The sequence below is a fragment of the Schistocerca americana genome, chromosome 6 (genome assembly GCF_021461395.2).
Source record: "Schistocerca americana isolate TAMUIC-IGC-003095 chromosome 6, iqSchAmer2.1, whole genome shotgun sequence".
NCBI classification, from domain to species: Eukaryota; Metazoa; Arthropoda; class Insecta; order Orthoptera; family Acrididae; genus Schistocerca; species Schistocerca americana.
Window position 1 is genome coordinate 28,707,060 of NC_060124.1, and position 27,924 is coordinate 28,734,983.

Sequence of the window (27,924 nt, forward strand, 5' to 3'; positions counted from 1 at the left end):
GGAATCTTTATCATCTACCCTGGTTCCTTCATAAGATGTTGGATTACAGAACCTATTGGTTGTGACACAGACATTAACACCACATAAATTGTTAATAACATCCTTGGGTACATCTACAACATGCATATCAGTTTCTCCCACAACACCTAATGCCTCCTTTTCCTCTTTCAAGCAAACAAAATATTTCTCACCATCTCATGTGTCATTAAATCTTCATTTTCCCAAATACTACAATCATCAGCCTCTCTCTCCCAAAAACTTAAAACGTTGCTTTCACACCCAACTGTTTTTAATTCTTTGCCCGTTAAATCAGTGTCAAAAATTTGCTCACCTGGTTCCCACAACGGTGTGTCAGTTCCTAAATCATGTAAGTCGTTAACCCACAGGTCCCCTGACAAACTGCAAGTTTCTGCCCATTCATAAAGTTCAACTAAGTCAGCTATTTCCTCTGGCTCTTTATTACAACCAATGTGTTCATTCTTAACAGGTTCTGTGTTTAGAGGGTAGTACACATTCATAAGATAACTACTCATTACTTCAGATGTATCTTTTGGTACAGCATAGTCACTGTTATTGGTCCATCTATTGTCTATGCTTTTCGCCCCTACCCTGTGGACCGACAATGGAGCGCATGCTAGTTTTTTACTTCATGACTTTCCATAGCATTTTGACTCCTGGTGTCACTATCTTCACACCAATTCCTGTTTTCAGACTTCCTTTTATTACTTCTGTTCCAATTGTTCCCAGATTGTCCTCCTGAATGGAAATTATAGTTTTCCCTTGAATGGAAATTATTGTTATCATTGTGACGATTTTGTTACCTATGATGAAAACTATGGTTGTTGGACCTGTTTTCCCTTCTGTTAAAATTAGTGTTTCCCCAACTATGATCCCCACCTCTCTGTGTGTGATTGAAATAGTTTTTTGGTTTCCCCACTAAGTCTATAATCCTGTCTAGTTTGTCCAGATAGTTTAGAAATTGTTCAGTGTTGTCATCTGGTCCAGAAACTAGGTCCCGTTGCACATCTGTTGGCAACCTTCTCTTTAAAGCATTTATCCGTGTGAGATTATCAAAGAGTTTACTCAAAAGTACAAGCTTCTTCAATTGATTTTTACAAAACTGTTTCATAGTCCCCTGTGTTTTCCTATAATTTGGCCCATTCAGGAACTCACTCTTGATCCTGGCTTGTTCAGTTTCAGACGAGAACCGTTTTAAGAACTCAATTTCAAATTCTGCATAAGACATGTCCATAGGAAAATTTTGATTGGCCCATGACAAAGATTCCCACTCCAAAATTTTTTTAACAAACTTAATTTTGAAACTTTCACTCATATTTGGCAAATAGTTGTCTCTACAACTCTGCAAAATGTCAACAGGATGCAAACTACACTCATTAGAAAAGTTTTTAACTGGAATATTGGATAATAAGGTACATGTGTTCATAGAAAAATTTTTGCTAGCTATATCATTGCTAAATATTTCAAACTTCTGGTTCAACTCTGATACTGTACTTTTTAATTCTCTAGCATTTGTCTTAGTTTCAGTCTCTTGGAGTTTTACTGTGTTACTGTTTCCACTTTATCATTCACAACATTTAGTTTCAAATCTACTCTACTTTCAAGATCTACTGCCGTAGCTCTTACATTTACACAAACTGTATCTATTTGACTATTAACATTAACAAAACATGTTTCATTTTTCTCTGTCTGTGACCAGTTCATTTTTTACAGACTGAATTTTGTTGCTCAGACTAGATTTTACTTCTCCCACTTTAGGTTCTACCACCAAAATCTTTGTTTCTGCCCTGCTAAGTTTCTTGTTTATCTTGGATGTATCGTTGCGAAGTTTATTATCCCAAAGTAAGACATTATCAACTTTTTTGTTCATTGCTCCCTCTAGACGCGATAGATTCTGATTTATGACCTGAAAATTGTCCACGACTGTCTGATTCGTATTTTGTAATCGTTCTTCATTATCTTGTAAGCGTGTTGCAATTGTCTGATTTTAAGCTAACAATTGTTCCATCATTTGTAACAGTGATTTAATGTCCGACATCTCATGTTCAGATAAATTAAGACCATGATCCACTTCTTTGACTGACTCATCTTCCGTTTTTATTGGCATGTCTACATCCCTGAAGTCTAACAAATTTTCACAATCCTGCTCAGATTCAGCACCACTTTCCTCTTTTACAATGGTAATTTTCGTACAATTTAACACACAAAGCACGGAGCCTCCAGTTGTCGTGAACCCTCTCTACTATGCTTTAAAAGTTATCTCCATGGACACCATTATGGTGTGGCTAATGGCTGTATAGTACTTTTGTAGAGCTGTCCATGATGTCTCCTTTGTTGATGCTGCTGAGTCTGCGTTGTCCATGTGGCTACTCATTGTCTAGGCGATGATTCCTTTACTGCTCTGGGCCCAAGAAAACGTGCGGGTTTTTTAATTATCACTGGACTAACGAAATCATGACACAGTATTCCACAGTTTATTTGTAACAAAAACATATATTTATTGCCAAAATTCGGAAAACAACTACACTCAAGAGCGGCCAGAACTCAAGTGGCTGAAAACACGTTGTAGACGAAAGATCACACTCACAAACTACAAAGAACATACAGTTTCAATATTGATTATTGATCACAACACCTAACCTAATAATATATTGAGCAAAAGCTTTTTAACACAACTTTAGTGTATAATATAACAAATATGAAGACTATTTGTCACTTCCATTACAACAGCCATTGTATTTTTTCTACAAATTTTGAATGTGCATGTGTTGTTGTGTCTTGTAATATTTAGGTCCAGGTAATGGAGGCTTTTGTCTTGTTCATGTCCACAGTAAATGTAATTTTCACATGTAGACTGACAGAATGTCTGTTCTAACGTTGTAGATGATAAGAAGCGATGTGGAGCTGGTTCGCAAACTACACACCTCTCTCCTATAGGTTGACTTACTTGGTATGCACAGCCGATATTCTTCTCTGGATAGCCGGTCATGTCAATCTCCAAAAACTTCTTCTCTGAAGAATAATGCTGGTTAAGGGAATTAATCAGACTCTCTCTCTACTCTTGAAATAATTTGATACTCAAAGAATACTTTTAGTTCAGTCATGGTATATTTCAACTTCCACAAAAAACAAATTCACCATTTCTCGTATAGATACTCGAACTGTGAGTCAACCAAGCTGTCAAACATTAGACTCTATTAAGATACATTTACAACTGGGTTGGTTTAATAACCACTATAAAACATGAACATGTCTTGCTTCTAGCAAGTCCAACACATGAATTACTTAAAAGTCTAATCTCATTTCTTCATTTATTCTTAACAATCATCACAGTCACTAAACCAGCAAAGAATAGCACAGGCTCTTCTCCACACTTACACTCTATGGATCGTACAGCAGGTACTTTTCTACTTGTCGGCTGCCGTTCAGCCACTGTGTCCACATTTTGCTAGTGACTGTTTTTAGTCCTGCACACACAAACATGCAATGCACAGTAGGTTGGACTCATCTCTCTCACACTTCTATTTAAAATTTCTTGGGTTCGAGGTGGAGGAAGGACAAGTGGTTCTAGAATTTACGCAGAAATTCTCGAAGCACTACATATTCCCCCCCTCAGATTGAACATGCGATATTTTATATTCCATCATTATGTACATTTATATCACATAGAATAACATTCATATTTCAGCAGTATATCTTGTTCTTTTAATAACCATGAATACCCTTTTTCTTATTATTTAGCTATTCCATATTTTTTTCATTTTACTTTAATTATAAAATGTGAATATTTCAATCAATGTTGGAGTTAGCTCTTTCAATATCTAAAAATCATGAGGACCAATTTTTTTTTTCTTTTTTCTGCTCTTTATCCAACCGTAAATTCCAGGTGTTCAGGACACTTAGTACTTTGTTCTTTATTCTAATTCCTTGACTATTTTTTCCTTAGTGCGTACTAGTATCATTATTTATAGTAGTTTGTATCTGGGGGAACTCTGGGAAAAATAATAGTGTTCCCTTTTGACACTTGTAAATTTACCTAAAACATAATAAAGCTAGTGGTATATAGAATTCAACCTTACCAGAATAATTCCTATTAAATATGTGATTTCTGTCACGATATGTCCTTTTCCCCTCGGATCAGTACCTATACCTTACACGTGGGTTTGACCCTATGAGTGCACTTCCTCCTTCCATTCTGGTAGGTATGTCCCTTTATAAAACATCCCTATTCATCAGGCCACAGGTCGTCCTATCTCTATGTAGGTACGCCTGCCCTATATCCTTAGCAAATGCTGGGCACATCCCTTTTATCCTTTATGAGTAGGCCTCATGGTTCATTGCCCTAGCATACATCTTTATGTCCACTACAATTAAATATTTCCTGGTAAAAATAAAATCTATTTTACACTCCACTCTCACTTCTTAGTACCTCCTCTAATTCCCTAGGGGCCTCTTCATTTCTCAATTTCAATAATCTTAGTAGACACTATGTCTACACATATTATTCAATTCATGGTAGATACTATGTCTACCTGTATTAATCAACTCTTTAGTAGATACTATGTCTACACATAATGATCAAGTCCCACTACTCTATGACTCATCACTTCATCAGAGTGTTTACTACCCTGACTTTTCTTAAATGATTATCACGGTTAACTACAACCTTGCTTATCACTGTTTTATAATTATTCCACAAGCTCTCCTGCTCCTATCTGTCTCAGCGCATGAGTTGATTGCTACCATTCTTTCTTTATATAGATATACCTCTGTATACATGTATGTATAGACAAAAAGGAAAAAAAAAGAGGCAGAGAAAAAGGAACCGTCGCTTGAAAAACAATGTGTGCTTCTTTCCAGATGTACACATATCTTTTTCCCCTACAACCCTTGGCAGTTCTTACATCCTTTTAATCTGTAACTTCATTGTTTGTTTATTCATATTTCTTTGTGTGCATGTGGAAGTGTTTTCATGTAGTCTGAGTCTTCAGCCTTCTTATCTGAAGATAAGTTGTAGCTTATTGGAAACCATGGAAACTATGAAGGACTTCTGTGACAGAAGTAGATGAATATGGAAAGAGGGAAAAATAGATAGGTCCTCAAATGAGAAGTAGGAGAGGAAAAAAAGGTAGATGTGGTTGCTAAGATTGAAGAAGAGAAAGAAGACAGCCCCAAAGACAGGAAACCCTTCCCACCCTCCTTCCGCAGGATCCCACCTCGCCTGTTCTTGAGTGAGAAGCCAGAGGACGTATGGTGTTAAATCAACTCCTACAGAATGGACATTCCCACCTTCACCCTTGAGGTCCCCGAAGAAAATCTTAGCAAACCTATGGAAATGGCAAATGGTGAAGAATCAGGCACACTTGTTTGCGAGGGTCATTTGAAAGGTGTGATGTGTGTTTCGTGTTAGTCATGATTTATCTGTTAGTGTAAATCATGCTTTTACCTTCTCTACCCAACCCCTTTCGTCATCGATACAAACCCTCTCGTCTATGTCACATCTCATAAAAAGTATAAAATATTCAGTACCAAGTATAAAATTATATATTCCATTGTCACAGTAATTTAATTAGTCACACAATATTATGTTTTTCACAAATATAACTCTCCATTCAGTTTGCTAAGAAAAATATGCTTCAATGTCTTTAACTCGATTATCTTACATTCAGTGTGAGAGTGGTATTCTCACGATTTCAGAAATTATTTGGAAAGTTGTGAGCCAGGTATGGTTCTCCCTGCTTACTTAGAACTATGTGACAAAAAGGCAGCTTTCAAGAAAACCATTTTTGGAATCATTGTAATTAAGATTCATATTAATAGAACATACAAATTTAATGACGTTGATTTCACTCAGACTTCTGCCCCTAGATTTGCACAGGAAACTGGTGAAGAGATTACTTACAAGGACTAATTCAAGCAAAAATAAAACCTAACTATACGTGGAGACCACATCGGCTGCTGTCGACATTACAATTGAAACTGCAGGAGAGAATGGCTGGCTAGACAGATTTAATCTATCTTATTTCAGGGATAATGTACATACCAATTCCCACCTCATGTCGCCACCTAGTAAAGTCAGGATAAGTTGGGGCTAGCCGGGACGAGTCATCATGAAGACAGGTAGGGGCACCCATGGAATAACCGTGGAAAATGAAATCAAAATTCCTAGCAGGCACAACCCTCTAGCAACCGAGGATGATGCAGTCAAAATTCCCAGCGGACACAACCCTCTAATAACCGAGGTTGAATGCAGTCACATACCAGGAGCAATTTGGGGTGATGTAATAACAAATTCTCGCTGGTATGGTTTTTACATCATGCAATATCCGTTAGATGAGTATGTGCCAAGCAAGATCGTAAGAGATGGAAAAGAGCCACCGTGGTACAACAACTGAGTGAGAAAACTGCTGCGGAAGCAAAGGGAACTTCACAGTTATGCGAGAGGCGTTCAATGAATTCGAAAGTAAAGTTCTATGTACTGACTTGGCAGAAAATCCTAAGAAATTTTGGTCTTATGTGAAAGCGGTAGGTGGATCAAAACAAAATGTCCAGACACTCTGTGACCAAAATGGTACTGAAACAGAGGATGACAGACTAAAGGCCAAAATACCAAATGTCTTTTTCCAAAGCTGTTTCACGGAGGAAGACTGCACTGAAGTTCCTTCTCTAGATTGTCACACAGATGACAAAATGGTAGATATCAAAATAGATGACAGAGGGATAGAGAAACAACTAAAATCGCTCAAAAGAGGAAAGGCCGCTGGACCTGATGGGATAGCAGTTCGATTTTACACAGAGTACGCGAAGGAACTTGCCCCCTTCTTGCAGCGGTGTACCGTAGGTCTCTAGAAGAGCGTAGCTTTCCAAAGGATTGGAAAAGGGCACAGGTCATCCCCGTTTTGAAGAAGGGACGTCGAACAGATGTGCAGAACTATAGACCTATATCTCTAACGTCTATCAGTTGTAGAATTTTGGAACACATATTATGTTAGAGTATAATGACGTTTCTGGAGACTAGAAATCTACTCTGTAGGAATCAGCATGGGTTTTGAAAAAGATGGTCGTGTGAAACCCAGCTCACGCTATTCGTCCACGAGACTCAGAGGCCATAGACACGGGTTCACAGGTAGATGCCGTGTTTCTCGACTTCCGCAAGGCATTCGATACAGTTCCCCACAGTCGTTTAATGAACAAAGTAAGAGCATATGGACTATCAGACCAATTGTGTGATTGGATTGAAGAGTTCCTAGATAACAGAACACAGCATGTCATTCTCAGTGGAGAGAAGCCTTCCGAAATAAGAGTGATTTCAGGTGTGCCGCAGGGGAGTGTCGTAGGACCGTTGCTATTCACAATATACATAAATGACCTTGTGGATGACATCGGAAGTTCACTGAGGCTTTTTGCGGATGATGCTGTGGTATATCGAGAGGTGGTAACAATGGAAAATTGTACTGAAATGCAGGAGGATCTGCAGCGAATTGACGCATGGTGCAGGGAATGGCAATTGAATCTCAATGTAGACAAGTGTAATGTGCAGCGAATACATAGAAAGGTAGATCCTTTATCATTTAGCTACAAAATAGCAGGTCAGCAACTGGAAGCAGTTAATTCCATAAGTTATCTGGGAGTACGCATTAGGAGTGATTTAAAATGGAATGATCATATAAAGTTGATCGTTGGTAAAGCAGATGCCAGACTGAGATTCATTGGAAGAATCCTAAGGAAATGCAATCTGAAAACAAAGGAAGCAGGTTACAGTACGCTTGTTCGCCCACTGCTTGAATACTGCTCAGCAGTGTGGGATCCGTACCAGATAGGGTTGATAGAAGAGATAGAGAAGATCCAATGGAGAGCAGCGCGCTTCGTTACAGAATCATTTAGTAATTGCGAAAGCGTTACGGAGATGATAGATAAACTGCAGTGGAAGACTCTGCAGGAGAGACGCTCAGTAGCTTGGTACGGTTTTTTGTTGAAGTTTCGAGAACATACCTTCACCGAAGAGTCAAGCAGTATATTGCTCCCTCCTACGTATATCTCGCGAAAAGACCATGAGGATAAAATCAGAGAGATTAGAGCCCACACAGAAGCATACTGACAATCCTTCTTTCCACAAACAATACGAGACTGGAATAGAAGGGAGAACCGATAGATGTACTCAAGGTACCCTCCGCCACACACCGTCAGGTGGCTTGTGGAGTATGGATGTAGATGTAGATGGAGAACTTAGGAATAATCAGATAGATTTTGTATTTCACATGAGTACTGCTCTCTTTCACCTTCTGACAGATCTTACAGGTTATAATTAAAGATACTACTTTATGCCCATTTCTTCTTAAAATAGTGAAACTGATTCATATGAGCTATATACTTTTTTATTCCAAAGTGTCCATATCCTGTATGAACATACCACACTAGTGTGTCTTCTATTATCTTTGGAATGCATAAATGTCAATGTTGCAATGTTATACTGTCTCTCCAAAACAAATTATGACCCATAACTTTCCATTTTCCCACTTGATTAGGAGGTAAGGAATTTCGGATACACATAGAAAACATTTTTGTAAAATAGGAATCATGATGGATATTGTCTGTTATTCTTTGAGCTATCTCTTGTACTCTGATGTTCGTATGTTCTAATGACATAAAATTAATTGCAAATATAACGCCAGACCCTTCTTCCATGCCTATGGGAAACCTAGACAAAGCATCTGGTACAATATTTACATATTATATCCTAATATCATATTCCTGTAGGAAAAGCATCCAGCGCATTAACCTACTACGTAATAAACGACTAATTTGTTAGAAAAGATAAAGCTTGATGGTCTATATAAACATGGATTTCTGCCCCCCATACCAGTGTTTGAAATTTTTGGATACTCCATACAATTGCTAACAGTTCATTTTCAGTAGCCATGTAGTTTAATTCATGTTTTTTTCAGACTACAACTAGCAAAAGCTATGGTTCGGTGTTCTAAATGATTTAGATCCCACTCTCCTAGGAAAAGTTCTGCCGCAATATCATAATCAGATGCATGTGTTGAAATTTAAAATGGTTCACCCATAACTGGGTGATTTAATATGGGTGATTCAACAAGTGCCCTTTTGATGTTTTCAAACGCTTCATTTACCTCTTGATCCCAAATCCATGGCACTCCCTTCCTTAATAAACGTAAAATTTTCGGGTCATTCAGTTCTTGCCCTCGTATGTACCATCGATAGTATCCAGCCATTCCTATAAATCCCTTCAACTGTCTTATGTTTCTTGGGTGTGGACATTCTTTAATAGCTTTGATGCATTCAGGGTCCACTCTAATACCCTGCACCCCTATAATATGCCCTAAAAACTTAAGCTCTTGATGCACAAAACATGATTTAGATAGCTTCACCGTAATACCTTTCTCTTTAAATTTTCTCAAGGTCTTCCGCAATCATTCCATGTAGGCTTTCACGGCCGGCGTCTTTATCAGTAAACGCTTCCGGGATAAGTTGCCGTTGTCAATCTGTAGAACTTCTTCTCCCTGACGTTTCGTTCTCAACTACGGAGAACATCTTCCGAGGTGAGTCGTCTGTTCTCTCGATTGCAGGCAATCGATTGTCACGTGATTGATGCAACGTCGACCGCCATATCTTATCCAATTTTAATCCTTCTTCTTTACGATTAAAATTGTATTGATGTTTGTGGATTTCAATTGCCTCTCTATACATACGTGTATAATAGTGCGACGTCCTCGCTAGCACGCTTGTTTCACCAAATTTTATTTCGTGATCTCCATCCTTAAAAACATGTTCCGCTACTGCCGATTTGTCGATATGTCCCAAGCGACAGTTTCTTTTGTGCTCCGTCAACCATGTACTGATGCTTCTTTTTGTAGTTCCTATGTAAACCCTGCCACAACTACACAGAATTTTATATACCCCAGGGGTGGCTAGGGGGTGATGAGCATCTTTTGTTGATCTTAGGCATTACCAAAGATATATAAACCTGATGTTCCTTTGAGACCAATAGTCAGCGCAATTGGAGCTCCTACCCAAGAACTAGCCAGACACCTTGCCTCTTTGTTACAACCTTACATAGGCAAAACTGAGAGTCATATTAAAAACTCTCTACACTTCATTGAGAAATTGAGGGAAATTACTGTCGGTCCTAATGACATACTTGTCAGTTTTGATATAGTGTCTTTGTTCACGTTGGTTCCAGTTGATGAAGCTCTCTCCCATATAGCCGATATGTTCCCTACTGATATAGTAGCCTTGTTCCAACACTGTCTATCCTCAACCTATTTTCAGTACAATGGTGAATTTTATGAACGGATCGATGGGGTAGCCATGGGAAGCCCCCTAAGTCCCGCAATTGCGAATTTATTCATGGAATATTTTGAACATCAAGCACTGCAGTCGGCCAAAAAAAGCCCCTCAAAGTTGTATCGGTATGTGGATGATACCTTTGTAATATGGAATCATGAGGAAGAAGACTTGAATGATTTTCTGGTACACTTAAATAGCATCAACACAAAGATTAAATTTACTATGGAGAAGGAGAAGAATGGACAACTTAACTTCTTGGATGTATCAGTTATCAAACGGGCGGATGGGACCTTAGGCCATAAGGTCTACAGGAAAGGTACACATGCTGATCGCTACCTCCATAAGAACTCAAACCACCACCCTAGGCAAAAGAAGGGGGTCATAAAAACACTAGTGGATAGGGCCAATAATATTTGTGAACCAGGCTACTTACAAGAAGAACTAAATCATTTACGAATGGCCTTTGCGAAAAATGGTTATACGAAAAACGAGATTAACCGAGCACTTCACCCAAATAGAAAAATGCCTAAAAATAGGAGACAGCAACAACCATCAGCTGGAAAAGTATTTCTTCCGTTCACTGTCGTTTGGGACATATCGACAAATCGGCAGTAGCGGAACATGTTTTTAAGGATGGAGATCACGAAATAAAATTTGGTGAAACAAGCGTGCTAGCGAGGACGTCGCACTATTATACACGTATGTATAGAGAGGCAATTGAAATCCACAAACATCAATACAATTTTAATCGTAAAGAAGAAGGATTAAAATTGGATAAGATATGGTGGTCGACGTTGCATCAATCACGTGACAATCGATTGCCTGCAATCGAGAGAACAGACGATAGCCAGAGATAGCTGCACATCGACGCCACATGACGTGCGGTGGCGCCCACTGCGATCTCTATATAAGCGGCGGCCCCAGCTCCTAGCAGCCAGTCGTTGACTCACCTCGGAAGATGTTCTCCGTAGTTGAGAACGAAACGTCAGGGAGAAGAAGTTCTACAGATCGACCACGGCAACTTAGCCCGGAAGAGTTTACTGATAAAGTCTTCCGCAATGTTAGACAATGTTCTTCCCAAGAAACTGATATTATCAGGATATCATCTACATATATTATTAAATGCTTCAATAGATCTCTCCCTAATGCTCCATTCAGTGCACATATAAATACAGATATAGAAACATTAAGTCCAAAAGGCAATACATTGAATTGATATGATTTACCATCAAACAGAAATGCTGTATACTTTTTTGATTCTGGATGTAACCTAATTTGCCAACACCCCACAGTCAGGTCCATCATGCTAAAAAAACTTGCTTTCTCAAATTTGCATAACAATTAGTTGATGTTAATCAGTCTGCCTCTTTCTGGCTCTATATGCTTATTCAATGTCCGTGCGTCTAATCAGACGCTAATCGTACCCCACCTGTAGCTTTTTTTCACCACTACCAATGGGTTATTCATTACACTAGACCTATGTTCTATTATATCATCTTGTTGATTTCGTCCCTAACTGCTTCTTTCAGGCTGACAGATATCGGATATGGCTTACAGAAAAATAGAGTGTCATCTTTGATTTTAAACTTACATATGTAGTCACTGATGTTGCGTGGGCCATCGGAAAACACCACTTCATATTCCATTAGAATTTTATATAAATCTTGTCTTTGTTGACCGGTCAGTATTACGGATTCATTTACTTTGTCTTGTATGTCAGCTCGATGTGATACATGATCTACACTATCAATCTCTGGTGACAATTTTGCTGTAGCAGTTAATCGTAAGCATTGACACTCAGCTGTTTGTTTTGCAATGTGGTTTTCTGTCATGAATGGTATCCAACATCTCCTGTTCCTGTAACCAAAACAAAGAAGATTTTCATCAAGGTTTAAGATGGCTTAAAATTCTGATAACCAATCTAAACCAAATAAAACATCTCTATTTATATTTTCTACTATCAACAGACTGGCTGGGTGAGATTAAGATATGTGAACACAAAATAAGCAGTCTTGCATATGCGGATGACTTAGTTGTGATGGCAGATTCGATTGAAAGTTTGCAAAGTAATATTTCAGAGCTAGATCAGAAATGTAAGGACTGTGGTATGAAGATCAGCATCTCCAAAACGAAAGTAATGTCAGTGGGAAAGAAATATAAATGGATTGAGTGCCAAATAGGAGGAACAAAGTTAGAACAGGTGGACAGTTTCAGGTACTTAGGATGCATATTCTCACAGGATGGCAACATAGTGAAAGAACTGGAAGCGAGGTGTAGCAAAGCTAATGCAGTGAGCACTCAGCTACAACCTACTCTCTTCTGCAAGAAGGAAGTCAGTACCAAGACTAAGTTATCTGTGCTCCGTTCAATCTTTTGACCAACTTTGTTGTATGGGAGTGAAAGCTGAGTGGATTCGGGTTACCTTATCAACAAGGTTGAGTTATGGATATGAAAGTAGCTAGGATGATTGCAGGTACTAGTAGATGGGAACAATGGCAGGAGGGTGTCCACAATGAGGAAATCAAAGAAAAACTGGGAATGAACTCTATAGATGTAGCAGTCAGGGTGAACAGGCTTAGATGGTGGGGTCATGTTACACGCATGGGAGAAGCAAGGTTACCCAAGAGACTCATGGGTTCAGCAGTAGAGGGTAGGAGGAGTCGGGGCAGACCAAGGAGAAGGTACCTGGATTCAGTTAAGAATGATTTTGAAGTAATAGGTTTAACATCGGAAGAGGCGCCAATGTTAGCACTGAATAGGGAATCGTGGAGGAATTTTATAAGGGGGCTATGCTTCAGACTGAACGCTGGAAGGCGTAATCAGTCTTAAATGATGATGACGATGAAATGATGATGATGATGATCATCAGCATTTGATGAAATAATACATTTCTAGTGCTGCAATTTAATTGTGTTTCACAACCTTACTTTTCTTTCCTGTTATACCGACTATGTAAACTCCAGCTACTGGTAACAGCGGTAAGTACTGTTTAGTCTGTAATGAGTTACTGAATGTGCTAGATATGAGTGATACTTCACTCCCAGAGTCTATAATTATGTTAACCTTGGAATTTTCCACAGTCCCTGTTATTATATGTTGTGGATTGTTGTTAGTTAAGCTTGGTTCTTCCAGCAGCAACCATTCCTTTGTTGGTATTTTGTGTGTGAAATTAACATACTTATTATGAACCAGGCTTCCTAGTGTATCTCTACGACCTGGGCCCTGGCCCTGGGTCGAGATCGCATTATGTTTTCATCTTTAACAGTAATCATAGGTTGGTTACGGAATCGAGATACTACATTACCACTTTGTGTTTTACTACTACTCAGTGAAAATTCCTGCAAAGTTATGGGACCTAAATTTGAAGGTGGATGTTTCTTTTGATAATTGTCATTACCATTTTAACTACTGCATTGGTGTACCCTAGCTAGGTTAGCCTCATGTTTCCTAAAATTATTACCACTATTGCTGTCGGTTGGTCACAGCCAGTGTGCTCCCTGCCGCTGTTGGATAAGCAGCTGCCAGCAGCAAGTCATACACTCTTAGCTCACTTATTTGTTACATAGTTTAATTCTTAATTTCTTTGCGTGTTTTTGGCTACTTGCATTGTTTAATTCATAAATTTCGGGCGTATTATAGTATTTGAGAGTTGTAGCATCGCGCTTTAGTACCTGCATAGTGTAAAATCATGTAGTCTCCTTCTGCCGCCAAGCAGCGTGTCAGCAGTGTGCAAGTAGCAGCATTACTGCATTTACTAGGCAATCTTGTATTTTAATAAGCATTTAAATTTTGTGTTGAATTGTTTGTGCTCTCTGTAGATTAGTTCAGACGATCTTTGCACAACAGTTTTAGCATGGATAGGGACTGCGACTGCTGTGTTTGGACGCGGGCTGAGTTAGCATCCCTTCGCTCCCAGCTTCAGGCAGTGTTGGCTTTGGTCACACAGCTTCAGGCTGTTGCCAATGGGCATCACTGTGGGGGTCTGGATGGGGGTTTGTCGGGGACAGCCAGCTCGTCCCACCCATCCCCCGATCAGCCTACGGCTGTGGCTGCCTGGGATACTGCCCACATAGAGGCCAACCCCTCACCTGTGGTAGAGTGGGAGGTTATCTCGAGGTGTGGCAGGGGGCGAAAGACATTCCGGAGGGCTGAACGGAAGGCCTCTCCAGTTTGTCTGACGAACCGGTTTCAGGCTCTGTCTCCGGCTGATACTGATCTTCAGCCGAACAAGGCTGCTTGTCCTGTTCCAGAGGTTGCCCCTCAGTCTGCAAGATCCGGGCTGGTTCAGAGGGTGGGCTTACTGGTAGTTGGGAGCTCCAATGTCAGGCGTGTAATGGGGCCCCTTAGGGATATGTCAGCAAGAGAGGGGAAGAAAACCAATGTGCAATCCGTGTGCATACCGGGGGGAGTCATTCCAGATGTGGAAAGGGTCCATCCGAATGCCATGAAGGGTACAGGGTGCACCCATCTGCAGGTGGTCGCTCATGTCGGCACCAATGACGTGTGTCGCTATGGATCGGAGGAAATAGTCTGTGGCTTCCGGTGGCTATCTGATTTGGTGAAGACTGCCAGTCCCACTATCAGGATGAAAGCAGAGCTCACCATCTGCAGCATCGTCGACAGGACTGACTGCGGACGTTTGGTACAGAGCCAAGTGGAGGATCTGAATCAGAGGCTGAGACGGTTCTGCGACCGTGTGGGCTGCAGATTCCTTGACTTGCGCCATAGGGTGGTGGGGTTTCGGGTTCCGCTGGATAGGTCAGGAGTCCACTGGCGTGGACTGGACGTTTTTTTTAGGTTAGATGGCCACGGGCGAGTACAGAAAGGGCAACAGCCTCAAAGGGTGCGGGGCAAAGTCAGGACATGCGGGGACCAAGCAGCAATCAGTATTGTAATTGTAAACTGTCGAAGCTGCATTGGTAAAGTACCGGAACTTCAAGCACTGATAGAAAGCACCAAAGCTGAAATCGTTATATGTACGGAAAGCTGGCTGAAGCCAGAGATAAATTCTGCCGAAATTTTTACAAAGGTACACACGGTGTTTAGAAAGGATAGATTGCATGCAACTGGAGGTGGCGTGTTCATCGCTGTCAGTAGTAGTTTATCCTGTAGTGAATTAGAAGTGGATAGTTCCTGTGAATTATTATGGGTGGAGGTTATCCTCAACAGCCGAGCTAGGTTAATAATTGGCTCCTTTTTCCGACCTCCCGACTCAGCAGCATTAGTGGCAGAACGACTGAGAGAAAATCTGGAATACATTTCACATAAATTTCCTCAGCATGTTATAGTCTTAGGTGGAGATTTCAATTTACCAGATGTAGACTGGGACACTCAGATGTTTAGGACGAGTGGTAGGGACAGAGCATCGAGTGACATTATACTGAGTGCACTATCCGAAAATTACCTCGAGCAATTAAACAGAGAACCGACTCGTGGAGATAACATCTTGGACCTACTGATAACAAACAGACCCAAACTTTTCGACTCTGTATGTGCAGAACAGGGAATCAGTGATCATAAGGCCGTTGCAGCATCACTGAATATGGAAGTAAATAGGAATATAAAAAAAGGGAGGAAAGTTTATCTGTTTAGCAAGAGTAATAGAAGGCAGATTTCAGACTACCTAACAGATCAAAATGAAAATTTCTGTTCCGACACTGACAATGTTGAGTGATATGGAAAAAGTTCAAGGCAATCGTAAAATGTGTTTTAGACAGGTATGTGCCAACTAAAACTGTGAGGGACGGGAAAAACCCACCGTGGTTCAACAACAAAGTTAGGAAACTACTGCAAAAGCAAAGAGAGCTTCACTGCAAGTTTAAACGCAGCCAAAATCTCTCAGACAAACAGAAGCTAAACGATGTCAAAGTAAGGAGGGCTATGCGTGAAGCGTTCAGTGAATTCGAAAGTAAAATTCTATGTACTGACTTGACAGAAAATCCTAGGAAGTTCTGGTCTTGCGTTAAATCAGTAAGTGGCTCGAGACAGCATATCCAGACACTCCGGGATGATGATGGCATTGAAACACAGGATGACACGCGTAAAGCTGAAATATTAAGCACCTTTTTCCAAAACTGTTTCACAGAGGAAGACCACACTGCAGTTCCTTCTCCAAATCCTCACACAAACCAAAAAATGGCTGACATTGAAATAAGTGTCCACGGAATAGAAAAGCAACTGAAATCACTCAACAGAGGAAAGTCCACTGGACCTGACAGAATAACAATTCGATTCTACACAGAGTACGCGAAAGAACTTGCCCCCCTTCTAACAGCCGTGTACCGCAAGTCTTTAGAGGAACGGAAGGTTCCAAATGATTGGAAAAGAGCACAGGTAGTCCCAGTCTTCAAGAAGGGTCATCGAGCAGATGCGCAAAACTATAGACCTATATCTCTGACGTCAATTTGTTGTAGAATTTTAGAACATGTTTTTTGCTTGCGTATCATGTTGTTTCTGGAAACCCAGAATCTACTATGTAGGAATCAACATGGATTCTGGAAACAGTGATCGTGTGAGCCCCAACTCGCTTTATTTGTTCATGAGACCCACAAAATATTAGATACAGGCTCCCAGGTAGATGCCATTTTCCTTGACTTCCGGAAGGCGTTTGATACAGTTCCGCACTGTCGCCTGATAAACAAAGGAATAGCCTACAGAAGACCAGCTGTGTGGCTGGATTGAAGAGTTTTTAGCAAACAGAACACAGCATGTTGTTCTCAATGGAGAGACATCTACAGACGTTAAAGTAACCTCTGGCGTGCCACAGGGGAGTGTTATAGGACCATTGCTTTTCATGATATATATAAATAACCTAGTAGATAGTGTCAGAAGTTCCGTGTGGCTTTTCACGGATGATGCTGTAGTAAGCAGAGAAGTTGCAGCATTAGAAAATTGCAGCGAAATGCAGGAAGATCTGTAGCTGATAGGCACTTGGTGCAGGGAGTGGCAACTGTCCCTTAACAGAGACAAATGTAATGTATTGCGAATACATAGAAAGAAGGATCCTTTATTCAAACACTGGTAGCAGTTACTTCTGTAAAATATCTGGGAGTATGCGTACGGAACGATTTGAAGTGAAATGATCATATAAAATTAATTATTGGTAAGGCGGGTGCCAGGTTGAGATTCATTGGGAGAGTCCCTAGAAAATGTAGTCCATCAACAAAGGAGGTGGCTTACTAAACACTCGTTCGACCTATACTTGAGTATTGCTCATCAGTGTGGGATCCATACCTGGTGGGGTTGACAGAGGAGATAGAGAAGATCCAAAGAAGAGCGGCGCGTTTCGTCACATGGTTATTTGGTAAGCGTTATGGAGATGTTTAGTAAACTCAAGTGGCAGACTCTGCAAGAGAGGCACTTGCGTCGTAGTGTAGCTTGCTGTCCAGGTTTCAAGAGGGTGCATTTTTGGATGAGGTATCGAATATACTGCTTCCCCCTACTTATACCTCCCGAAGAGATCACGAGTGTAAAATTAGAGAGATTTGAGCACGCACGGAGGCTTTCCGGCAGTTGTTCTTCCCACGAACCATTCGCGACTGGAACAGGAAAGGAAGGTAATGACAGTGGCACGTAAAGTGCCCTCCGCCACATACCGTTGGGTGGCTTGTGGAGTATAAATGTAGATGTAGATGTAGATGTAGTTCGGATTTTCCCCATGATGTAGAGTTTCATTACAATCTTTTATTTATTGCATCAAGAGTGTCAACAAAAGATACAATTTTTCAACTGTTTGCCAGCCTCTATACAAGATGTCTTTCCTTGCATAGATGGGTAAATATCTAATTAAAATTATAACCAACCTCTCTTCCTCCATCAGTTTATCTAAATACTTCACCCGTATTAAGTGCCAGTCTAAATATGTTCTCATTCTCTTGTGCACTAGCCGACCAGTATTTCTCTTTAAATTTCCTCTGGAAGTCTTCCCAAGAAGAAAAGTTCTCAATGTTTACAGTATCCCATACTGAGGCTTCCTCTAAAAGATACCCCATAGCAAATTCAATTTTCTTAGAATCTTCCCAGTGTTTTGGCAAAGTTTGATTGAATCTTTTCAAAAATGAGTTGGATGTACATCCCCGTCCGGCTTAAACTTAGGGAATTGCCTGGATAATCCTGAATTGGTCCCCCATTGTAGAGCAGTCATCTCTTCACTAGTCGATACCACATTAGGAGAAGTCATCTTCATGTCTAATTTATCTTGGATAAGTTTGAATTCTCTCCATAGATCATCCATACCTCTCTTGGTATCACTAAGTTCAGAAGATAAAATAGGAGATACATTCCTGGATGTTACTTTCTTGGAAACTTTTTGATCTATAAGTTCTTCCACCTGTTCCTCCAAACTATGTATATTTATAATGTCAGAGTTCGCTAGTTTCTCTCTGAAATTTCTTTCTACAGTACCTACTCGTGTATTCAAACCTGTAATTTGCGATTGGATAATTAGTATCAACTTCGTTTGCTTATCAACACTCTCTCTTACAGTATGTAATCTCTGCTTTACAGCATCGAACTCAACATTACATACATTTCCAAATGATCCTAATTTTTCATCGATTTCAGTGTCTACCTTATTACATTTTCCCTCAATATCAAAATAACAGATCAGGAATTCAGGAAGGCTGTGAGGGACACACGTGTATTCAGGGGATTCTTTGATGACACTGATCATTATTTAATCTGCAGTGAAATTGGGATTGTGAGGCCGAAAGTGAAGGAGGTCAGGTCCATATGTAGGAGGATAAGAGTGGAGAAACTTCAGGATAAGGAAATCAGGCACAAGTACATAGCAGCGATCTCAGAAAGGTACCAGTTAGTTGAATGTAGTCAATTACAGTCATTGGAAAAGGAATGGACAAGGTACAGGGACACAGTACTAGAAGTGGCTAAAGAATGTCTTGGAACAGTAGTGTGTAAAAGTAGGATGAAGCAAACAGCTTGGTGGAATGATACAGTCAAGGGAGCCTGTAAAAGGAAGAAGAAGGCGTATCAAAAATGGCTACATACCAGAACCTAGGTAGACAGAGAAAGTAATGTTGAAGAAAGAAACAAAGCCAAACAGATAATTGCAGCATCCAAGAAGAAATTGTGGGAAGACTTTGGAAACAGGTTGGAGACTATGGGTCAAGCTGCTGGAAAACCATTCTGGAGTGTAATTAGCAATCTTCGAAAGGGAGGTAAGAAGGAAATGACAAGTATTTTGGACAGGTCAGGAAAACTGCTGGTGAATCCTGTGGATGCCTTGGGCAGATGGAGGGAATATTTTGAAGAGTTGCTCAATGTAGATGAAAATGCGATCAGTAATGTTTCAGATTTCGAGGTAGAATGGGATAGGAATGATGATGGAAATAGGATCACATTTGAGGAAGTGGAAAAAATGGTCAATAGATTGCAGTGCAATAAAGCAGCTGGGGTGGATGAAATTAAGTCGGAACTCATCAAATACAGTGGAATGTCAGGTTTTAAATGGCTACACAGGATAATTGAAATGGCCTGGGAGTCGGGACAGGTTCCATCAGACTGGACAAAATCAGTAATCACACCAATCTTTAAACATGGAAACAGAAAAGATTGTAACAACTACAGAGGTATCTCTTTAGTCAGCGTTGTGGGTAAAATCTTCTCAGGTATTGTTGAAAGGAAAGTGCGAGTATTAGTTGAGGACCAATTGGATGAAAATCAGTGTGGGTTTAGGCCTCTTAGAGGTTGTCAGGACCAGATCTTTAGCTTACGGCAAATAATGGAGAAGTGTTATGAGTGGAACAGGGAATTGTATCTATGCTTTATAGATCTAGAAAAGGCATATGACCGGGTTCCTAGGAGGAAGTTATTGTCCGTTCTACAAGATTATGGAATAGGAGCCAAACTTTTGCAAGCAATTAAAGGTCTTTACATGGATAGTCAGGCAGCAGTTAGAGTTGACGGTAAATTGAGTTCATGGTTCAGAGTAGTTTCAGGGGTAAGACAAGGCTGCAACCTGCCTCCACTGTTGTTCATATTATTTATGGATCATATGTTGAAAACAATAGACTAGCTGGGTGAGATTAAGATATGTGAACACAAAATAAGCAGTCTTGCATATGCGGATGACTTAGTTGTGATGGCAGATTCGATTGAAAGTTTGCAAAGTAATATTTCAGAGCTAGATCAGAAATGTAAGGACTATGGTATGAAGATCAGCATCTCCAAAACGAAAGTAATGTCAGTGGGAAAGAAATATAAACGGATTGAGTGCCAAATAGGAGGAACAAAGTTAGAACAGGTGGACGGTTTCAAGTACTTAGGATGCATATTCTCACAGGATGGCAACATAGTGAAAGAACTGGAAGCGAGGTGTAGCAAAGCTAATGCAGTGAGCGCTCAGCTACGATCTACTCTCCTCTGCAAGAAGGAAGTCAGTACCAAGACTAAGTTATCTGTGCACCGTTCAATCTTTCGACCAACTTTGTTGTATGGGAGCGAAAGCTGGGTGGATTCCGGTTACCTTATCAACAAGGTTGAGGTTACGGATATGAAAGTAGCTAGGATGATTGCAGGTACTAGTAGATGGGAACAATGGCAGGAGGGTGTCCACAATGAGGAAATCAAAGAAAAACTGGGAATGAACTCTATAGATGTAGCAGTCAGGGTGAACAGGCTTAGATGGTGGGGTCATGTTACATGCATGGGAGAAGCAAGGTTACCCAAGAGACTCATGGACTCAGCAGTAGAGGGTAGTAGGAGTTGGGGCAGACCGAGGAGAAGATACCTGGATTCGGTTAAGAATGATTTTGAAGTAATAGGTTTAACATCAGAAGAGGCACCAATGTTAGCACTGAATAGGGGATCATGGAGGAACTGTATGAGGGGGGCTATGCTCCAGACTGAACGCTGAAAGGCCTAATCAGTCTTAAATGATGATGATGATGATGATGATCAAAATCTAACCTTGTTCTAAATCTTGGATTTGATCTTTCTGTTTCTGACTAAAGTCACTGAATAGTTGATTTACATGAAGGTTTAAAGAAGTCATTAATTCTTTCTTTAAATCTAATTTCAAATTTTCAACTTTACCATGTAGTGTGCCAAATTCAGTCTTTAGTAAACCTATATGTGTTCTTTGAATATTCAAGGTTTCAATCTGATCATTTAGAACTTCATTTTGAGCATTTAAACTAGAATGTACCAAACCTATTGCTTTCCTTAGAGTTTCATTCTGAGCATTTAATGTGGAATTTGAAGTTTCATTTAATTCCTTTCTTAAAGCCACTGAATCTGCACTCTGGGCACCTAGTTTTTCACTTAAAGTCGCAATTTGAGTATTTGAAACTGCACTTTATGCTTTAATTAAGTTTCCTAACTCAGTCCAGTCTGCCATTTCTCTAATGATTCTCATAGCCATGGCTGATTCTGAAGTTTCTCCAGCTAACTGTATGTTTTCCATGGTTTTACCAATTTTAGATCGAGTAAGCATTTTAAAAAATAATTCTAAGTGTAATAAGTACACAAATACAGTCTATTGAACAGTTTATGCAGCTTTATATTCAAACAGTTATTGTTTTACCCTCACCCGGTGTAGAGTTTTAGGCTGCATCGGTGAGTGAGTGTGGAATCAGTACCAGTGAACAACAAATTGTGCCAGTGTCATTGGTCGCTGGTTTCCACGTCAGCATCAGCACAATGTAGAATCAGCATCGGTGAACAGCAACTGGTGTGGGTGGCGTCGGTTGTTGGTTTCAGTGTTGGCGTCACTGCGATGTGTGTGAGAGCAGTATACTCCCCACACTGGATCTTCTTAGTTGAATTATTCTTGTCGTATCTCTTCTTAGTCTAATACATCAAGGTCTTCTTTCCATTCTTTTAATGTTATTACTTGCTTACGTTATTCCCTTTGCTACATTCACAAATTTTCCTTTTCATTTGATTTCCGGGCGAAATCAAGTTTCTCCTAACGGTTTTCTTGTCTTGTTATACTCGGTTGCTATGACAACATGCAACATCTGCTTCTCTCATTTTCGTCTCTAATTTCCTTTTTTTTTTGGGTGCTGTCATGGTCGCCATGTTCTAACGCTTTAGATGACAAGAAGCGACGTGGAACTGGTTTGCACACTTCCCACCTCTCTCCCATAGGTTGACCTACTTGCTATGCACAGCTGATCTTCTTCTCTGATTAGCTGATCACGTCGATCTCCAAAAACTTCTTCTCTGAAGAATAATGCTGGTTAAGGAAATTTATCAGATTCTCTCTCTACTCTTGAAATAATGGGTACTCGAAGAATACTTTTAGTTCAGTAATGGTATATTTCAACTTACACAAAAAGCAAATTCACCACCTCTCATATTAATATTCAAACTCGTGCGAGTGAACCAAGTTGTCAAACATTAGACTTTATTAAGATACATTTACAACAGGGTTGGTTTAATAACCACCATAAAATATGAACATGTCTTGCCTCTAGTAAGTCCAACACACAAATTACTTAAAAGTCTAATCTCATTTCTTCATTTGTTCTTAACAATCATCACAGTCACTAAACCAGCAAAGAATAGCGCAGGCTCTTCTCTACTCATACACTGAAACTCTATGGATCGTACAGCAGATACTTGTCGGCTGCCGTTTGGCTGCCGCGTCCACATTTGCTCTGAAATTCTCGAAGCACTACACTGTTATGTCTTTGGCATAGTGTGTCATCTACGTATTTCCTATAAAATTCACTTTTCTTTGCGTGGTGTTCTTGGCTGATAAATAATTTTTGTTGCAAATGATTTTCGTGTATGTCTGGTATGAGATCAGGTACCATGTATGTGATCCCGCTGCTAGAGCATCACGATGATCGAAAATTATGCCATTAAAAGTAAAGGGTTGTGATGTAGGATTATCTAGAGGAGTTACATGAAAGCAGCTGTCTCTGTGGATGTAAATTTTTTAGCTTCATAAGGTTCTTTTGGATTACTCTTACAGTTTCTCGTATGGGTATGTTTCAGGAATGACTGGTAAAGTCAAGGGATAAACACTCAGCGTGTTTGGGGAGTTTTTTGGCTTTTAGTTTTTCAGCTAGTATCATGCTGGTTTTATAGAATATGTTGCTTCGTATGTATAATTTTTCATTATTTTATTCAATTTCTGCGACAGTTTGTGTGCTGCTCCATTTATAGAATTTACCACGGGGTATTATATTACCTTCTTCATGAATTTTTGGCTAAGCTCTTGACCATGGTGCCTTTGGGTTCATACATGTGAGATATTTCTTTCCAGCTTCTGTCAATAGTAAATGTAGTTGTTCCTTAATTTCACTGTGAAATTGTTCAGCTTCTTTAGTTGATTTTTATTTTTATTTTTTTGAAACTGTTTTGTTGGGTCTTCTTATGTGCATTATTAGCACCATAGTTTAGCCTATGTATCTGTTTTCTTTCATTGCAACTTATGTACTGCCTTTGTAGCTATGGATCGGTTGCTTTTCAGTTATTTTTTATAGATTTTACTTTCTGTAAATAATAATATATAAACAGCGTTAGTCTTAAAAATTAACTGCATTATAGAAAGTCCCATTAAATAACAGTAACTGAGATATATACCACCATAAAGTAATAAAAACTGAGCAAAATCAAGCTCCCACGTCAGTATTGTAAAGAACTCACAAAAGATTACACAGATCTGCTTGTTAGATAATTAAGACCATTTCTTTACTTGTTGTTTTCTTTGCTAAGTTTTCTGGCCAGCACAGTTTTTTAATTTGTATCTGCACTCCTTAGTTTTGAATGTAGAAATTACTGTTCCCATGTCACTTCTTTGTTTTATTCATCGTGCTGAAATGTAAAAATTGGAGTGGATTTCTCATCTGTCTTCAGCTCTAAGAATGTCAAATATTATACACTGCCTGACAAAAAAGTGAAGCATCCATAACTAGAGGAGGAAATTAAATAAGCTTCACAGGTTGAGAAGAACGTGATGTTATTTCAGTGATTACAAATTTAAGTCAGATTCACAAAGAAGTTGGCAATATGATGTTACATCCCTTCAGCTTGGCCCCCTGGACAGATTTGGTTGGGAAGGGAGCTATAAAGCCATAATATGCTCTCCTGAGGCAAGTTGGCTTTCTGTTGTAACTGATCCTTTATATCCTGGGGACTGACACTGGGATGGAGTCGCCATCCCACACACATTCTAACACAGACAGAGCTAGGGATGTTGCTGGCCACAGGAGTATCTAAACATAATGCAGACATCTCATAGAGACATGTATCATGAGGATGCAGGATGTCTGTGACATACCATAGTGCTGTCAGAGTTCCTTGAATCTCCACTAGGTGTGACCTAAATCATACCTGCTGGCTCCCCACACTATGATTGCAGGAGTACCACACCATTGTGCCTCTCCAAAACACTGAAAGAAAGGTACCTCTTTCCAGGATGCCGTTATATTCATTGATGATGTTCTTCTGGGGAGGCACAGAATCCCAGTTTAACACTGAATACAGTGCAGTGTCATTCGTCAGGGGTCCATGCTTCCCCGTCATGGCACAATTTCACACAGTCATTTGTGTTGTGGTGTTACCTATGCTTGGATGGTAATTTCGTAGTGTGACTGCTGCTAGTCTCTGACCAGTGGTGTGGGATGACATAGAATGTTGCAGCAGTCCATTACTTGGTCTTGGATGGCAGTCACAGATCTGAAAGGGTTACAATAATAACCATCACAATAAGTATTTCTGTCCCTTACATTCCCATGCATTTCAGCATTGGGCTACGATGACAATCTAAATGCCCCACAACTCTATATATCATACTAGTCAATTAGCCGGTCATATGGAGACCCAAAATGAGAAACTTTCCAAATTGTGTCACATGCTGACAATGCTGTCTCAAACAAGTATGCAGCACCTCTGTGTCCTTCACAGTTGCCATTCAATATCTGTTGCTGTCCATGCCCATTATTTACCCTATCAGGCCTTGTAACAACACTAAATATGAACAAACTAATGCACTCTGGTGGCTGTTCTAATTGTAACCGAGAACTGCAACTCTATTCATTGGCATACCATTCCATGGCATGTTCATCAACGAAGTTACACTGCCAGCTATGTCTTCTGGTTACTTAATTTTACCTCTCAGCATTAATTCTGTGTCACTGATGCAATTCTCTTAATTTTAAAATATACTGAAGATCAGAGTATTAATTGTCATTTCATTTTCTGTGAAAGAATCTGTTTTCCAGGATGGGGATTGAATTTCCAGACTAGTGGCAACTACTTTCCTCTTGACACAGACAAGAACGTAAAATCATCCGTTCTTTCAATTTACCAATAGTTAACATGAATGATTATTTTAAAATATGGGACAAATACAGGAAGTGTAACTGCAGCAGTGTTAATGTGACTTGAACTGGTACTAAGTTATTTTCTCATTACACTCCAGAGAAAGTTACTATTTTACATAATTTATTTGTGAAAGGGAAATACCAAGCCTGGGGGTGGAAGGGTGGTGAAAAAAGATGAAGTAGTTTCAACTACTTTCTTCTCAAAGTTCCTTCCATGTTTTTGAATGAAAGAAATTTTTTTTGCAGGTGCTACATCACATTAACTACAGCATTACATCTTCATCGTGGTGGAAGTCCAAAGGGGCCGGCTGGCACAGGAAAAACAGAGACTGTGAAGGATTTGGGAAAAGGTCTGGGCAGTTATGTCATTGTTGTGAATTGTTCAGAAGGCTTGGACTATAGGAGTATGGGACGCATGTTCTCTGGTAAGTTGCTAATGTTATTATTTTTATATTGCATTAATTTTGTAACTTAATTGCAATATTCCCCCTTTTTGTAAGAAATGGTAGTCATATTGCCCCTCCAAAGATTCCCTGGTTAAGACAAATTTTCAGACTTCTTTTATCATTTCAACACAATTATTTAGACCCTCATAAAACAAAACTCATCCAGATAACTATCTAATGACCTTAGGTCACCCACTGAATATGTTTTGATGTAATTGACCATAACACACAAACAATTTTCAACAACTGCCATTGTTTTATTGAAAATACTAGCCAAACCTCAACATTTTAAAATAAGTATATATTCTGCTTTATCCTAAACTTCTTGATATTACTAAAGTGACTACCATTAACTCAACCTAAGACTCACCACAGGTTCTCCACAGGCCTTAAAACTGCCCTCATTACATTATCAAATACAGCAACTATATACATAATCAAAAGTGATAAACAGTTGCTATACTCCATGTCTTGCTTGTAGCTGACTGACAACAGTCCTCTTATGGAATATGTGTGGGGTGGCTGGGAGCAGCAGTTGGGGTTCATTATTGGCAGCATATTTCCACTTGCACCATACATTAGATAGCTTCAAACAGAAAGAGCTACACAAACATTAGCAAATGTCAAAACCTTTCTCATTCATTGTTGGGATAACCCCTTGTCATCTTCAAATTTGTTTAATACTGCATTTTAACTATTGGAATTAAGTTTTTTTACACACTTCAATTACTTGATTTGGCTCAAATTTGTTCTTCTGATTAATAGCAACTAGTTACAAATACTCTGGCATCTAAATGTTGGAATCTGAATGTTGGCATGTTTCTGTATGAGAATGGTATTTGTTACATGTTACAGAATTTGGATGACTTCATTTTCAGTTCCAATATTCTTTCTTTTGTGGTTTTGTGCATTTTTATTGAAGAAGAAGTGCTAATAAGATACAAGTAGAAAATATTTCTAAAAGTTACACATTGAACCACATGTTGCTGGATTTGTATGTTTGTCAGCCTTGCTCAGATTATCCTGTTCCTTTGCTGGTAAGAAAATGCTTGTTTTGTTAAAGGTATTGTTAATATTGTAGGCATGTTTTATTAAAAGAAAATTAAATAAAAATAAAATTAATAAAATAGTGATAAGAAATTGTTTTTATTGCCATTTACTGTTGAGAACATGTTCGAATGAAGACATTTTAAAAATATACACTGAATTTTCACCACTTATGATCACAAGCTCCTCCTGCAGAGAACAAGGATGAAGAGAAAAGATACCTCAAATTACATATGATTGTTCCTGATAAAACAAACCGTACAAGCCACAACTCTGTTTATATGTTTATTTTACCAGGCATTAGACTTCCATGCAGTTTATTATTATTATCCTGTTCCTCAAGCAAGATGGCTGCAAATGAGAGTTGTTCACTGTACTTTTTCCCCATCAATCTTCTGACAGGTTTGGTGTGACCCACTATGATTTTCTCTCCTGAATCAACTTTTTCATCTCAGAGCACTTGCACCTTACCTCCTCAGTTATTTTTTGGATATATTGCAGGCTCTGTCTTCCCCCTAAAATTTTTACCCTCTACAGTTACCTATAGTGCAGTGGAAGTTATTCCATGATGTTCAGCATGTGTTCTATTGCAATGTCCCTTCTTCTTGTCAGTGTTCTTCTTATGTTCCTTGCCTCATTACCAATTATGTGCAGAACCTCCTCCAAATGTATAACATTGTGAAGTGGACAATGCAAAGATTTTGGATGCTGCCCTGCTTCAGAACTAATGTAAACATATGCATACAAACATTATTGTCTCCTCATGGCATTGTCCCCAGATGTGTAATTATCATCATTCATGCTGA

General features: G+C 39.5%; 1 protein-coding gene across 1 annotated transcript in view; it reads left to right on the forward strand.

Moving 5' to 3' along the window:
• Nucleotides 1–27,924, forward strand: part of LOC124619703 (dynein axonemal heavy chain 2) — a 1,014,172-nt gene that overhangs the window by 435,632 nt on the left and 550,616 nt on the right. The window contains 1 exon segment of the mRNA XM_047146260.1: nucleotides 25,872–26,050. Coding sequence (XP_047002216.1) covers nucleotides 25,872–26,050 — 179 coding nt within the window.